This window comes from Chenopodium quinoa, unplaced genomic scaffold, assembly GCF_001683475.1.
Source record: "Chenopodium quinoa cultivar QQ74 unplaced genomic scaffold, ASM168347v1, whole genome shotgun sequence".
NCBI classification, from domain to species: domain Eukaryota; kingdom Viridiplantae; phylum Streptophyta; class Magnoliopsida; order Caryophyllales; family Amaranthaceae; genus Chenopodium; species Chenopodium quinoa.
In genome coordinates this window covers 5,772,736-5,786,619 of record NW_018745413.1, presented here as the reverse complement: position 1 = coordinate 5,786,619, position 13,884 = coordinate 5,772,736, and the positions used below count along the sequence as shown (strand labels likewise).

At 32.0% G+C, this 13,884-nt stretch overlaps 2 protein-coding genes across 3 annotated transcripts; both read left to right on the top strand.

Annotated features, from left to right (window-relative positions):
- Positions 1-1,451: 1,451 nt before the first annotated feature.
- On the top strand, positions 1,452-7,735 carry LOC110713354 (alkylated DNA repair protein alkB homolog 8-like). Of its 2 annotated transcripts, none has more exons than XM_021891809.1 (3): positions 1,452-1,601; positions 2,440-3,434; positions 7,306-7,735. In XM_021891809.1, the coding sequence occupies exons 2-3, from the start codon at positions 2,464-2,466 to the stop codon at positions 7,391-7,393; spliced, it is 1,059 nt and encodes a 352-aa protein (XP_021747501.1). In that variant the 5' UTR covers positions 1,452-1,601; positions 2,440-2,463; the 3' UTR covers positions 7,394-7,735. The 2 variants fall into 2 exon arrangements, with proteins under 2 accessions (XP_021747501.1, XP_021747499.1); XM_021891807.1 differs by having other exon boundaries at positions 1,453-1,601; positions 2,350-3,434.
- Positions 7,736-11,319: 3,584 nt separating this feature from the next.
- On the top strand, positions 11,320-12,102 carry LOC110713490 (RNA polymerase II C-terminal domain phosphatase-like 4). The gene has a single exon (XM_021891934.1). It carries the CDS (start codon positions 11,320-11,322, stop codon positions 12,100-12,102), a length of 783 nt encoding a protein of 260 aa, XP_021747626.1.
- Positions 12,103-13,884: the final 1,782 nt, after the last annotated feature.

Below are 13,884 nucleotides of genomic sequence, written 5' to 3'. Positions count from 1 at the left end.
AAAATTTTTGCCTTCCCATCGGTACACCCATGGTTTGGTCTTTTTCCCAACCGTGACTAACACCGTTAAAAAGTATTTCATTAAGTTAAAATAATTAAGGAAAAGACTATATACCCCTTTTAAACATCTAATGTCTCGATTTGCATGTCGAAAATTGTTCGGTTAAAGTTTTGGGAGTCCTAGTCGTTAAGGATCCAAATCAACCTCGAAATTAGCAAAAAAATAACACAGATGTCTCATATGCGTGTCAAAAGATGTCTCGATTTGCATGTCATTACTTTTTTGTGATAATAATTGTTCGGTTAAGGTTTTAGGAGTCATTTTGACCTTTATGAGTCTAAATCGAACTCGAAATTGTCAAAAAATTAACAAAAATATCTCATTCTTTTTTGTTTTGTCATGACACGCAAACCGATATATTTTCGTTAATTTTTTTTATAATTTCGAGTTCGATTTAGATTCTTAAAGGGTCAAAATGACCCTTAAAACATTAACCAAACAATTACTATCACAAAAAAGTAATGGCACGCAAACCAATACATTTTTAACATGCTTATGAGACATTTGCGCTATTTTTTTTGCTAATTTCGAGGTTTAGATCCTTAAAGACTAACATGACTTCCAAAACTTTAACCGAACAATTTTCGACACGCAAATCGAGACATTAGATGTTTAAAAGGGGTATAATAGTCTTTTCCTTAATTATTTTAACTTAATGAAATACTTTTTAACAATGTTAGTCACGGTTGAGAAAAAGACTAAACCTTGGGTGTCCGATGGGAAGGCAAAAATTTTAGAGTGTATCAATGAGAAAAGTCAAAACCACGGGTGTACCAATGGGAATTTCCTTTTTTTGTTTTAAAGACAAATTATACAAGCTTTGGTATGTGATGATAATCCCTACCTTATAAAAAGTACAAGATTATTCTTATGAATAGTATTATGCCTGTTATACCCTTCAAAATGTGTATTTACATACATACCCTCATTAATATGTACAATTTTTTATTTATTTATTTATTTATTTTTTTTAATGAAAAGTGTTTGGACAATTATACCATTTAAAATGTTTATTTATTTATTTACCCTCATTATAATTATTACCTCTTCATTTTTAACTCTTAAGATTAATGTGTGGACATTGATACCCCTAAATATATTTATTTATATATTTTATTTCATTATGTTGCCAACATTAAATTTGTGATGTAAGGTTAAACCGAAAGAGATTCCGGATATGATTAGCTATGGCACGCGCATCGCGCGCGTTAATTACCGTAGTATTTGGGAAAAGGAATTGTAAATGTAAACTAATACTCCATATTCCGTACTTTTTAAAATAGATTTACTCTAAACCCTTAAAAACATCTGCGCTATCCCATAATTGGACGATCATATAAAGACTCAACCAATTTATTTATTATTATTAGACGGATCTATCCCTTTAATACCTGTGACGGCCCTAACGGGTCATAAGGGATCCATAGAATTGGTGTCACTCAGATTAGTGAGATATCCATTGAAGCGCACTCAACGTTCTCCATTGAAGCGCAGTTGGCGTGAATCTAGTTCTTGTATCCCCCATTGAAGCAACTTCTGAGGTAAGTTGTTTGTATTTGTTATCACCATATCAAATATCTCTGAAATTATGAGGTCGATAATTGAATCAAATATCCCTATAATTATGAATCAAATTTGGTTGCTAATGTATTGAACAACACTTTAATGTTAGGATTTAACTATGAAATCAGAGCTCTTTTCCCTCCTGCCCTGCCTCAGGGACAGGCCTGCGTCTGCCTTTAGGCAAATTGAATAATGGAATAGCAGTCAAGTGAGAAAGTGAAGGGCGATCCATTTTAATAGTTAGATTAAAGTGTTGTATCACGAGGGAATTGGTGCATGTATGATTGTATGAATGCACGCTCCTTCCTCCTTTATTCCCTGGTATGATGAGATTATGTTGTAGGGCTAGCGAAACTAATTATGCCTTTAGAAATCTTTAAAATTTGACATACGAAATATAATTGTATGTGTTATGTATTTTGATTTTAGATGGATTTTCTTAGAAGCAAATATACTAACTATGGTGCAATTTGGATTAGAATAGTTTGGTTGTCAACTCAAAACTGCCAAATCAATTTTGGTTATGCTACAATTAACTTATATTGTGAATGCACTCTATATTGGTTGAATGTGCCCTATAGCCTAATTCGTCCGTACACCTAATCACTTCCTCAAATAGTGTGATTATGTTTCACATTTTTACAAATCTCATTTTGCTGTATATGTGCTCATCTTTTTCTTGTAAAGTCAAACTAATCAACTTGTAATCATGTATTCATGTTTCAGTTGATGATATTTGGTCACATAGAATCTTTAAGAGTTTCTCATCTGATACGTTGGGCTTTGCACTTACCTCCTTTCATATCTATTTGTAAGTTTAATTCCATAAAATACAATACAATGAAGAATATTAGGACTGGCCGTCCTTCTATTTTCTCGACTGCTGCATCGGATGGTGAAGCTCAAAATCAACCATCTGAAGTGACAAGTGAGGAGGGTTTGTCATTCAACTGTGTTCAATACACCCCTGAAATCGAGAAGACTTATGTTCATCAGGTTTATGATGCAATTGCTCCCCACTTCAGTTCAACCAGATTTGCTAAATGGCCAAAGGTTGCATCATTTTTAGATTCCTTGACACAAGGATCCCTTGTCCTGGATGCTGGATGTGGAAATGGAAAGTACTTGGGTTTCAATCCTAAATGCTTTTTTGTAGGATGTGATATAAGTTTTCCTTTAGTCAGCATATGTGCCGGGAGAGGGCATGAAGCTTTGGTCGCTGATGCTGTAAATTTGCCATATAGAAGCGGTTTTGGTGACGCAGCAATATCCATTGCTGTGTTACATCACCTGAGTACTGAAAGTAGGAGGCGAAAAGCTATTGAAGAACTAGTTCGAGTTGTTAGAAAGGGAGGTTTAGTGTTAATAACAGTCTGGGCTGTTGAGCAAGAGGACCCAGGTTTGTTGAGTAAATGGACACCGTTATCTCGTAGGTACCTAGATGAGTGGATTGGACCAGGTAGTCCTCGTGTCAATAGCCCCCGGTCATTTAATTTGAAAAGCATCCCTGAAAGTGAGGAGAACAATTCTCAAGTGTCATTGAAAGTCTCCAGTGAGTTCCTTGGTGCAAAGCTGGACAAAACATTGAATATAAACAGCCAAGGAAACGATACATCAACGACTGTTATTGATAATAGATGTAAAGAAAACCAAGAATATTTTGTTCCATGGCACTTACCTTATCATCGTGCTGAAGTTAGTGGTTCTTCTGCTTGCGCTGTTGCAAATGGCCTGGCACGAAAAGATGACAAGAAGGGTGCTATGGTATATAACCGATATTATCATGTGTTTAGTGAGGGTGAACTTGAAAGGTAAACACAAATTTCTTGATATGCTCTTGCGTTTGGTTATGTCATTTTTTATTTCTTGACCATAATGTGCTGTGAACTTCTCATTCATCTTCAATGTTTTGCTTGTATGTGAATGGTTGAAGTCTAATATAGATAGCTGTATTGTTACACATTGTCTAGGCTACGACATGTATCTTGCTTTCTGTACTCTAATTAGTACCACAACAGGGTGGAGAAACTTTTCAAAAAGGGAAACAATCTTCAAACTGAATTCAATTCTGCTTGAGGATTCTTGAAAATAATGTAGCATAAGTGGGGTATTATATAACTTGTATAGGTACTTGCTGTCCTGCAGAGTATGTATATAACTCAATGTTAAAATTGCTAGTTTTCTGTATTTCAAAAACAAACAAAAACAACCATAATATAATTATATAAAAGCTGTTGACTTTGAGCGTTGAACAAATGTCAAAGATACCTTGGACTTCGTGTTACTTAGCTCCATCATTTCCCCTTCTGAAGTCTTAAACATCTTGACCACCAATCCTGAAGTAAAAAAGAATCAGCCTTAGCCATTTGAGTAACCTGAAAGCAACCTAAGGCCGAATCAACATATGCAGTTGAAACACTTGAAACATCATGATTTAGAGTCTTGGATTTTGAAGAACATAAGGTTTGATTAACAATTATGTTGTTGAGGCATTTGACCTGTATATTGGGGACTCCAAAATACTTAGTTAGCAGATATAACCATGTGCTCACCATTGTATGGTGTCATTAAAAATTCCTTTCTTCACACTTGAGACCTCGAAATTCTCGGCTCAGTTCAATATAATTTAGCTACCTACCTACATCAACCTCCAACCTTGTTTCTTGTATCATGGGTTTAAGGTTTTTACTCTTTGGAAGCAGCCCTTTTTTCAACTAGAACCATACTGCTACTGTGCGAGCTTGGGGTTGAGTCATGGTTTTATACTCTTATATCTCGGGTGTGGTCGCGATCGTGGTAAGCTCAAATTTCTTTACTATGCGGTTGCGATGCGTTGATCAACCGAGATTTAAAACCATACACTTGACAAATTTGTTGGTCTCAATTGAACCTTGTTTGTTTGTCTTCTTTCCTTTTTTTTTTTTAGCTTCAAAATCTTATCCATTGGGTATCCATTTTGAATGGGTGAATAAGATTGACTGCATTTCCAATTTTGGAGAACATTTTTGTTGCTTGGTTATGTGCACATCCTCTAACTGAAAATCTGAGCCAATTATAATCTGAATCAGAGCTTGATAAAATGTTTCAATCAATCCAAAAAAGCAATAATGGGATAGTTAATATGACCTTACATAGTAAATAGTATACAAATTAGTGATTCCATATGTAGTTATTATTTATTAACAATCCTTACAAAAATAAAAAATGGAATTGTAGTTTCTAATAGAATCTAACTTAGATTTTGGTAAACACAGATATTTGCCAATTTTAAAATGAGTGTGGTTTTGCAATTACAAGTCGTTATGAACTGTAGATGATTTGGAGTGGTTGTTAGTAATTGACCCATATTTTAGGAATGAACTGTAGCTGACTTGGAGTGGTTGTTACTAGATTCTATCAGAATAAAGTTAAAAGGAGCCTGTTTGAATTTTGGCAAGGCAACTCGAAAGCTGTCAGTTTTAGTAATTGGAGAGGTAGTGCAAGAGCAAAGAACAGCTTGAGAACTGATCTGAGAGTTTCCAAGTATATTGCGGAGCTACCATGAGTTGTGGGAACAAGCCTTACTATTAGTAGATCATGTCTATACGAGGTTGTTTGAAAATGGAATCTTTGATTGGTCCTTGTTTCTTTTTAGAGGTATAAGCTAAGAGACTGAACTACAGCCCCATAAATATGTATATATGAGGCTATTATGTGGTTCTTTAGGTTTAGTCATATGGATCTCCATCCACTATGAGCATGTAGAAAAATAAGACCACTTATATTGCAAACCCAACATGAATATGATCATTTTGCACTTTTAGTTTCATTCGTTTGAACACCCAAATGGATTATTTCTCAGCTATATAAAATTTAGTTTCCTTCTAGAGATGAAGCCCCAGGTCTTTATTTTTAAAAAGACCTAACTTAAAAGGTCCTCTAACAAGATTTTGTAAAACCGGATTTTCCTTCTAGAGAAGAAGCCTTGTGTCTTTTTTTAGAGCTAGTTTTCTTCCTCATTTAACCAGGGGTGGGGAGGTGGGGGAGCCCGACTCTATATTTTAGTTTGCTAAGTTTTCTTTAAAGATCCTCTAACTAAATATTTTTCCTGAAAAACAAGTTAACAACATGAATTTGCAGACTTTATAGAGTATAAAATATCGACTCTAAATTTTGGTGTGCTAAGCTTTCTTTACATGTCCTCTAACTACATATTTTTCCTAAAAGCAAGTAAACAACATGAATTTGCAGACTTTGAAGAGTACTTTTTTAGGCGAGTTTGTGGTTTGCAAGTATTTTTTTTTTTTTAATTTCCTTTATAATAATGGCCTAAGGGGACTCCAGCTCCAGTTCATGTATTTACATTTCTACTCAATACCACTTCTGAAGTGGTTAAAGTGGTGCTGGATGAGATGAAGGGAAAGAAATTTGTGGTGAAGACAATCTTTACTGTGGACACTGCCACACTCTGACGTGAGACTGTTCTTGCAAAATGGTATAGATATTTATTACCATTTACATCATGTATTATCATCTACCAAGTGGGCTGTTAGATTTTGTATTTCATAATAATTTTCAACAAAACAAAGTCTAACATACATACTTTATACCTTAATAAGGTCAGCTAGGTTCAAAGTTATTGGCAGAGTAAGTAATTAACTGACATAGTTGATCATTTTAATTTAACTCTTTAGTTAAAATTTGCTTCTACCTATCTTTGTTAAATTACGTCTTAAGCTATAGCTATGCTCACCAAATTGCAGGATTATCCTACAAAATATACCTATAATTTGAGCTTAGAAAACTGAGCAAAGCTAATCGTTATCAACTGCTCAGGATGTTTTAGTTTTTACGCACATTAATTTTGGGTTCTGAGTTCTGACTCATGGTTGAATATGGGCCACTTGGCGCTTCAAATGTTGGGTTCCGAATCATAATTGAAATCATTGGATGTGCTTAAAACCTTACTGACCTGGATTTAGATATTACGGAATACAAAACTTTTTTAGAAGTTTTTGAGGAAGGAGTAATTTCTATTGAAGTTGTAAGACTTTATTCTGTCACTTGCCTTTTGATTCCATATGGTTTCATTTGTGGTTCTATATTGCGTCTCGACAAATTTCTTGGCTGTAATCCTGTATCCTTTTAGTATTCTTTTCTCAGTATGTAAAAGTGCTTCACTGGCTTTACCAGTTCTTGTTGTGGCTCCATTTGAGTTTGTTTGCCATGGACTCCTTGTTTCCACCCATATACATCAGTATTTAATTTATGGCTACATGTTTCATTGCATGCTTTTGCACTTTTGAATTTTTGACAGACAGAAAAAGTCTGCCTTTTAGTATGTCAATCTTTCAGAGACTATTTCTCTGTTGCTTTGAATCCTTATAACGATGTTGGTTATGAATTTGAAATTCCAGCTTGCCTAAGCATTATGGAGCCGTTTTCTTTTAGCACAGGTGTTTGGATCATTGTATGCTGTTGGTGTTAATATTCTTTGATAAGTATCTTTCAGAACGAATTTTAGCCTATTATGAAAATTGTAATTATACATGTCAATTATATATAAATTGCTCCATTCTCATTTTTTTACCGGATTCCCTGCTTCCCTAATTGATACATTTTCCAAACTGTTTCGTTCCCAGGTGTAATTTTCTCACTATTTCTCAGTAACTGACCAATTTCTTCAATTTGATGAATTTGCAGCTTAGTTTCTGGAATAAGCAATGCTGTGATTGTGGATCGCTTCTTTGATAAATCGAATTGGTGTATTATTCTTGAAAAAAGACAATGACAGATCAAAGGCCACCAAATGCGCCACACCAACATTAAGATGAGATTAGTAATTATATCTCGAAGTGCAAAATGCCAATGGATTATACTGCACTGAAAATGTCCTCAGAAATGCAGGCTGCGTCGTTTATCAGTCCGCTTGCATGTTTGTATGTATTATCATATTCTGACGCTGTGAAATTTTCACTTTTAGAGCCTAGTGTAGTGTTGTTCTTACAGACTTTGACTAGTAAAGACAGTAGAACTGACCTTTCAAATGTCGCCTTTTTTACAGTAATGCATCCGATGATTTCTGCTTGATTTTATTAATAAAACATTAGATTGATTCGTCATTCCCCAATAATGTTCTCGAACAATCATAGGATTTAATCTCTCCACATAAACCAATTCTTTGGTAGTTCCATGTTCACCTTAAACAATTAGAATACAATTTACTCCTCTATTCTACCTAAAATTTATTATTTTAAAATTTTATTGTAATGAGTTATTAGCCCGAGCAATAGTCTAGTTGAGTGGATTGTTACATATAACTAGCCTTCTGGCCCGTTCCATGCACGGGTTATTACCTAGAATATTTTTCTTGTAATGTGTTGCTTATTTGTGTTATATGAGCAGCATTGTTTCATTGTATTTTATATATTACCTCCGTTACATATTAGTTGAAACTTTGGAATATTTTATCTCTCACAAATAATACCCAAAGATGCAACTAATATGTAACAAAGGTATTATATATTTATATAATGTGAACTAATTAGCTCAACTTTTTTTTTTTTTTTTACTATTACTTTATTTTAATTTTAGGAGATGAAAAGACTACGACTTTATTTTGGTGTAGTTGAAACACTTAATTTCCTTACTTAAATTTGCAAGTTACAGAATGCATAAAGAAATGAACTTTATTTTTTGATAAAGAAGGTGGCATGTGGCATATGAGTGATTTGTGATGACATGTGGTACATGTGTAATGTGTGGTTTGTGTTTTTAAATACTAAGGCCCTGTTTGATTCACCTTAATTTTGCTGAACTGAAATTATTTTTACTGAACTGAACTTATTTTTATTGAACTGAACTTAATTTAATGAACTGAAATTATTTTTACTGAACTTAAATTATTTTTACTCAACTGAAATTATTTTTACTGATTTTCTATTATAATTGTTCTTTAAGAAAACTGAATTTTACTGAACTAAACTTATTTTTACTGAACTGAAACTATTTTTACTGAACTTAAATTATTTTTACTCAACTGAAATTATTTTTACTGATTTTCTATTATAATTGTTCTTTAAGAAAACTGAATTTTACTGAACTAAACTTATTTTTACTGAACTGAAACTATTTTTACTGAACTGAAATTAATTTTACTGAACTGAACTTATTTTTACTGAACTGAAATTATTTTTACTTAATATTATTTTTTTAAGGTAAAGAAAACAAGACCTAAGTATAGATTTTGGTTAAGTAGAAATGAGTTTTTATCAGTAAAATCTGTATTTTTTAAAAAAACAAATATAATAGTGAATCCGAATGATAAGTTTTAGTTAGTAAAAATAATGAAGTATTAGTAAAAATTATTTGAGTTCAACAAAAATTATTTGATTTCAGTTAAAACAAGTTCAATCTACTAAAAAGGAATTTTACAAATCTATATGTATTAAATGTTTAGGATGTTGAAAGAGTTTACGGAGTATTATTTACTACTTCGTACTTCATATTTATTTGGAACTATTTCCCTAAATAATGCAATATAATCCGATTTCACCTATATTATCTTTTTTTTTTTTAACAAGCTTCCAATTTACTGTCCACTAGCGCAAAGGAAGAATGCGACAGCAGGTAATACCTTACCAAAAACAAGCTAGCCATACCTTTCAAGCTAGCATAGCTAGCGAGACCAAATGCTTTCGAATTTGCCTCAAATAGCCAAAGTCGGTATAGAGCTTGCCAACAAGCAAGCGAACAAAAAAGGCCGGAAGGAATCAACCAACACTAATTCTAATAGGGCAAACGATAAAGGAAAAGGCAAAGAAACGAAAGATTGGAAAAGAGTTTTAAACTAGATATCCATAATAGTGATACCAAGCATTTCATCGATCAAATACCCATGCTTGGAAAGTTGGAAGTGTATTCTTTCTTGCTGTTACCTAGAATTCTAGAAATGGAAAAAGACTTCAAACAAGTAGCTCATATTATTAGAGTTTGGTTTGTTAATTATGTTAATATTGTATATTTGGAAAGTTTATCTTGTTTAGGAGTTTTAGGCAAGTTAGGTATTCTATTGTATGAGGTATATATTTGTGATTAATAGAATACGAAAGACTAAGCCGTTTTTTCCAATTGTTCTTGAGTTTAACACATATTCACGAAATTTTTTAATTTTAATAATTTTGGTGGAAAACCACATTTTCTAGTTTTTTTTTTTAAATGGAAAATGTTATACATACATAGAAGCATTAAATTTACACTTGAAAATCGTAAAAAGTTAAAAAATCATCAAAATATAAACACTAATAACACTGATTTACGCGTGTTTTTGTTATGAATTCCTAATTTTATACAATTTTCAAGAGTATATTTAATGCTTATTTATAACCCTTAGGGCTACATATAACATTACCCTTTAAAAAGATGCATTGCCCTCTTTTTTAGGCCCTATTATTTATGCTAAAATAAAATTATTGAATTGAAATTATTTTTGCTGAACATATATTGTTTTAATAAACTGAAATTATTTTAACTGATTCCTATTATATTTATTTTCACATTTACTAATTTTTACTGAGCTAAAATTATTTTTACTAAAACAAAATTATTTATATTAGAGCAACTCCAATGGTTGTAGCTAGGGACTTGCTTGCAATATTATATAATCCCTAGCTACTAGCTTGACCATTGGAGCTAAAAAATGCAATTAGCTTGAGGGAAAACTTGTTAAAATAAAACAAATTAGAATAAATAAAATGAAAGTAAAAAACATAAATTAATTAAAGGGGTGTGGTTAATTTAAATAGTAAGCTAATAGCTAGCCATTGAAGCTCAAATAAGTTAAAATGACTATTAGTTTAAAAGTTTAAGTTACATGGCAAGCTAATTGGTGCCATTGGAGTTGCTTTTAAACATTATTTGTTGTAAGGTAAAATGAATAGAGTCTAAAAGCAAAACCAATAAACTATTACAACATGCATCACCACTTGAAGTAGTGTTTCTTAGAACAAAAAACAACCACTTGAAGCAAAGCTAAGATTTCCTTTTTTAAAATCTAAATCAATTTTAAGCTAAATCAGTTTCAAAAATAATACAGTACTCCTTAATAATTAAAATAAAAAATTTAAAAATTAAAAAAAATGTTGTTCACCCGTTTGCTGCCATGGACGGTAAAGTGGAAACATACATAAAAATGAAAATAATTATAAAACCAATTGTAATCTAAAAATTGGATGTTTTAGTAGCATTCATTAGAAAAAAGTGCTCTTTTGTATTTGTTAATTTATTTATTTCTCTTGGGAAACATTTGACTTTTTTTTTTTTTTTTTTATTATTTTTTTGGTTGAAGATAAAATTTACTCCGTATTTCTTTACTAGCATTTAATTTATTTTTTTAAGGGTGTTTTCTCTATAAAATTTAAGCAGTACAAGTACACTTATTAAAAAACAAAAAGAAATAAAAAAACACGGCTTGGGCCCAAACTATATAAAAAATAATAAGAAAAATAATTTTTTTTTTTTAAAAATAAAATCGAGAGCTAATAAAAGGGCAACAAACGGCAAACCCTTATTTCTGTAAACCCTAAACGAAAAACTCAATTCAACCAAAACCCTACCCTTTCAAAAACAATCAAGAGAAATCCTGCCAATAAAAAAAATTAAAACAAGAAAAATCATTTACAAAATCGAAAAAATATGGAATTATAGAAAAATAAATCAATGGATTTTGAGTTTAACGATAGTTTTCTATGCTTTCATCCATCATTTCTTGACAAAAAATGCACATTATGCAACCTACCCATCATTGCTTGCGGCAATGGTCTCATCACTACACCATTAAGCTACATTCACCCCAATTTAGCTCTCACCCTCGAAGAAGTCGACCGTGTTCGAGATGATAATTTACGACACTTGTTACAATCCAAGAAGCTTCACTTAGTACTTGACTTGGATCACACGTTAATTGACTCAAGATTAACCAAGAACGTTACTTTGGAGGAGAAACAACGTTTAACGTGTACAAAAGATGTGTACAATATGTTAAGTTGTCGATACGTGAAGTTAAGGCCGGGTGTACGTGAATTTATCAAACAAGTTAGTTCGATGTTTGATTTGTCTATCTATACTATGGCTGATAAGGTTTATGCACAAGAAGTGCGTGGGTTACTTGAGTCTAAAGCCGGGTTTCCGAGGCTTTCGTGGGTCATTGCTAAGCAAGATTGTACAAAGTATAGGCAAAAGAGGATGGACGTGGTGTTGTCACACGAACGGGTTGTTTTAATTGTGGATGATACCAAAAATATTTGGGGAGATTTTTGTACTGAAAATCTTGTTAAAATTAATCGTTACGAGTTTTTTCCAATTAAGGAACAACAAGAGGAGGAAATCGACACGGAACTTGCTAGGGTTTTTGGTGTACTAAAGATGGTACATGATAAATTTTATGATGTTGATTTTGAGGTTGAAGACGAGGTGGTGTTTGGTACGAGGGATGTGAGGTAAATACTCGACACGATTTTCTTGAATTCGGTTTTTGGTGAAGGTAATGAACGATGTTGTGCAATACGAAGTAGAAAGAGGTCAAGAGATGAATTCACAGATTTCCTGCTACAAAATAGCTGTGTACAACAACCAGCAAAAATATGCTAGTCAATTGATTATTTGGTCTCTAATTTTTTGTAGTTCAACTTACAAATTATGATTTTGTAGATTTTATTGTTTTTGTGAGTTCATACTTTATAGATTGTCTATTGTGGTACAGTGGAAATCATTGAACAAGAGCTTATTATGGTACGGCGTTAATTAGGGCAATGCCGAAAATTTATATTACTCCCTCCGTCCCCGAAAGAATGATCCTTTGGGTTGATTTTGCGGGTATTAACAAAGTTAAATAAAAAGAAGTAAAAGTATATTAAAAAGTTAAATTTACAATTTACATGGGGTTTACAAAAAAGTAGAGAGATAGTAATAAAAGTACATGGAAACAAAATTATATACGGAGAAGTTAAATTTGCACAAATATTATTGCAAATTGGTGGGTATTTTAGTGCTAATGCGTCATTCTTTTTTGGACTAAAATTAGGCCAAATAGGTCGTTCTTTCGGGGACGGAATGAGTAGAAATGTATGGGTCATTTCATTATTAAAGAATTAATTACAGTAATATTCTGAATATATGCTTCATTTGAATAAATTAAAGCTGATTTGCATATATCATATATGCTGAGAGTATTGAAGAATGTCTTGATTGTGCTTTTTTGTTATAATAATCGATTATGTGATATGATGAAATGTAAGAAACTTAATTAAAAAACTCCTTTAATGATTAGAAGAGTTGGGAGTAAAAGAACCAAGCCCGAGTACTACCATGTTCATGTAAATTAAAGGCAAGCTGTCAAGTCTTTTAACTGAGGTCATGTTCATATTTTGTTAATGGCTCATAGATAACTTGTTTATCACAAATGTCTCTTCTCATAAACTTGATTTGAGCTTTACTGCTTTTGACATTTGAAGTTCTCAAAATCAAGTGAAAGTTCTAATCACTCAATCTATTTGATAAACCAAATACTTTAAATTAAAATCAATAAGAAAATGTAATGTTGAAACTGAATAATTAAGAATAGAGCATCAACTGACCTTTTATTCTTGTAAATGAATATAACGAGCTTTTATTTTAATGAATTTGGTTGATCAACAAAATTTAGACAGTAATCTAGGAACTTTAATAGATTAGCATACTTGTAATTGTGTCCAAGGTCAATTATCCAGATTTCATACATCAGTAAGCTCAACTCATCTAGCTTTAGCCGAGATCAAGGCCGATCTTTTCAGTGAGAATTTCTACTCATTATCCCATTTAAACATACCACTGTAAAATCTGACAATTGAAATTCACTAATATTACCTCCATGTAATATTATTTGCAACAATTATTCACAACGATTAGCCATTTTCTATACAGTTTATGTCATTTTTAGTATCATTTATTTCTTCCTCCATTCCCTTTTGCTTTTAAAGTTTGGAATTATATGCAGGTTATTAGGGAATTATATAAAGTAGAGATGCATTGAAATTAGTTTAATGCTTGAAAGTACAATTATATTAAAATATTGCAAATGGTACAATTGCTCATGGAATAGTGAGGAATGAGTATTTAATTTGCAAAAAAGGATAATTATGTCCAAAATTTATGACTAAAAATAAAAAATTATAGAATGTAAATAACACAGAAACACACCCTATACAGAAGTAAAAAAAAAAAAAAAATGCTTGTATAAAGGCTTGA

Excerpts from the sequence above, each read along its gene's own strand:
- LOC110713354 (XM_021891807.1), top strand. The coding sequence starts at position 2,353 with ATGATATTTGGTCACATAGAATCTTTAAGAGTTTCTCATCTGATACGT. Across the intron at positions 3,435-7,305 it reads AGTGAGGGTGAACTTGAAAG|CTTAGTTTCTGGAATAAGCA; the intron begins GTAAACACAAAT and ends ATGAATTTGCAG.
- LOC110713490 (XM_021891934.1), top strand. The coding sequence starts at position 11,320 with ATGGATTTTGAGTTTAACGATAGTTTTCTATGCTTTCATCCATCATTT.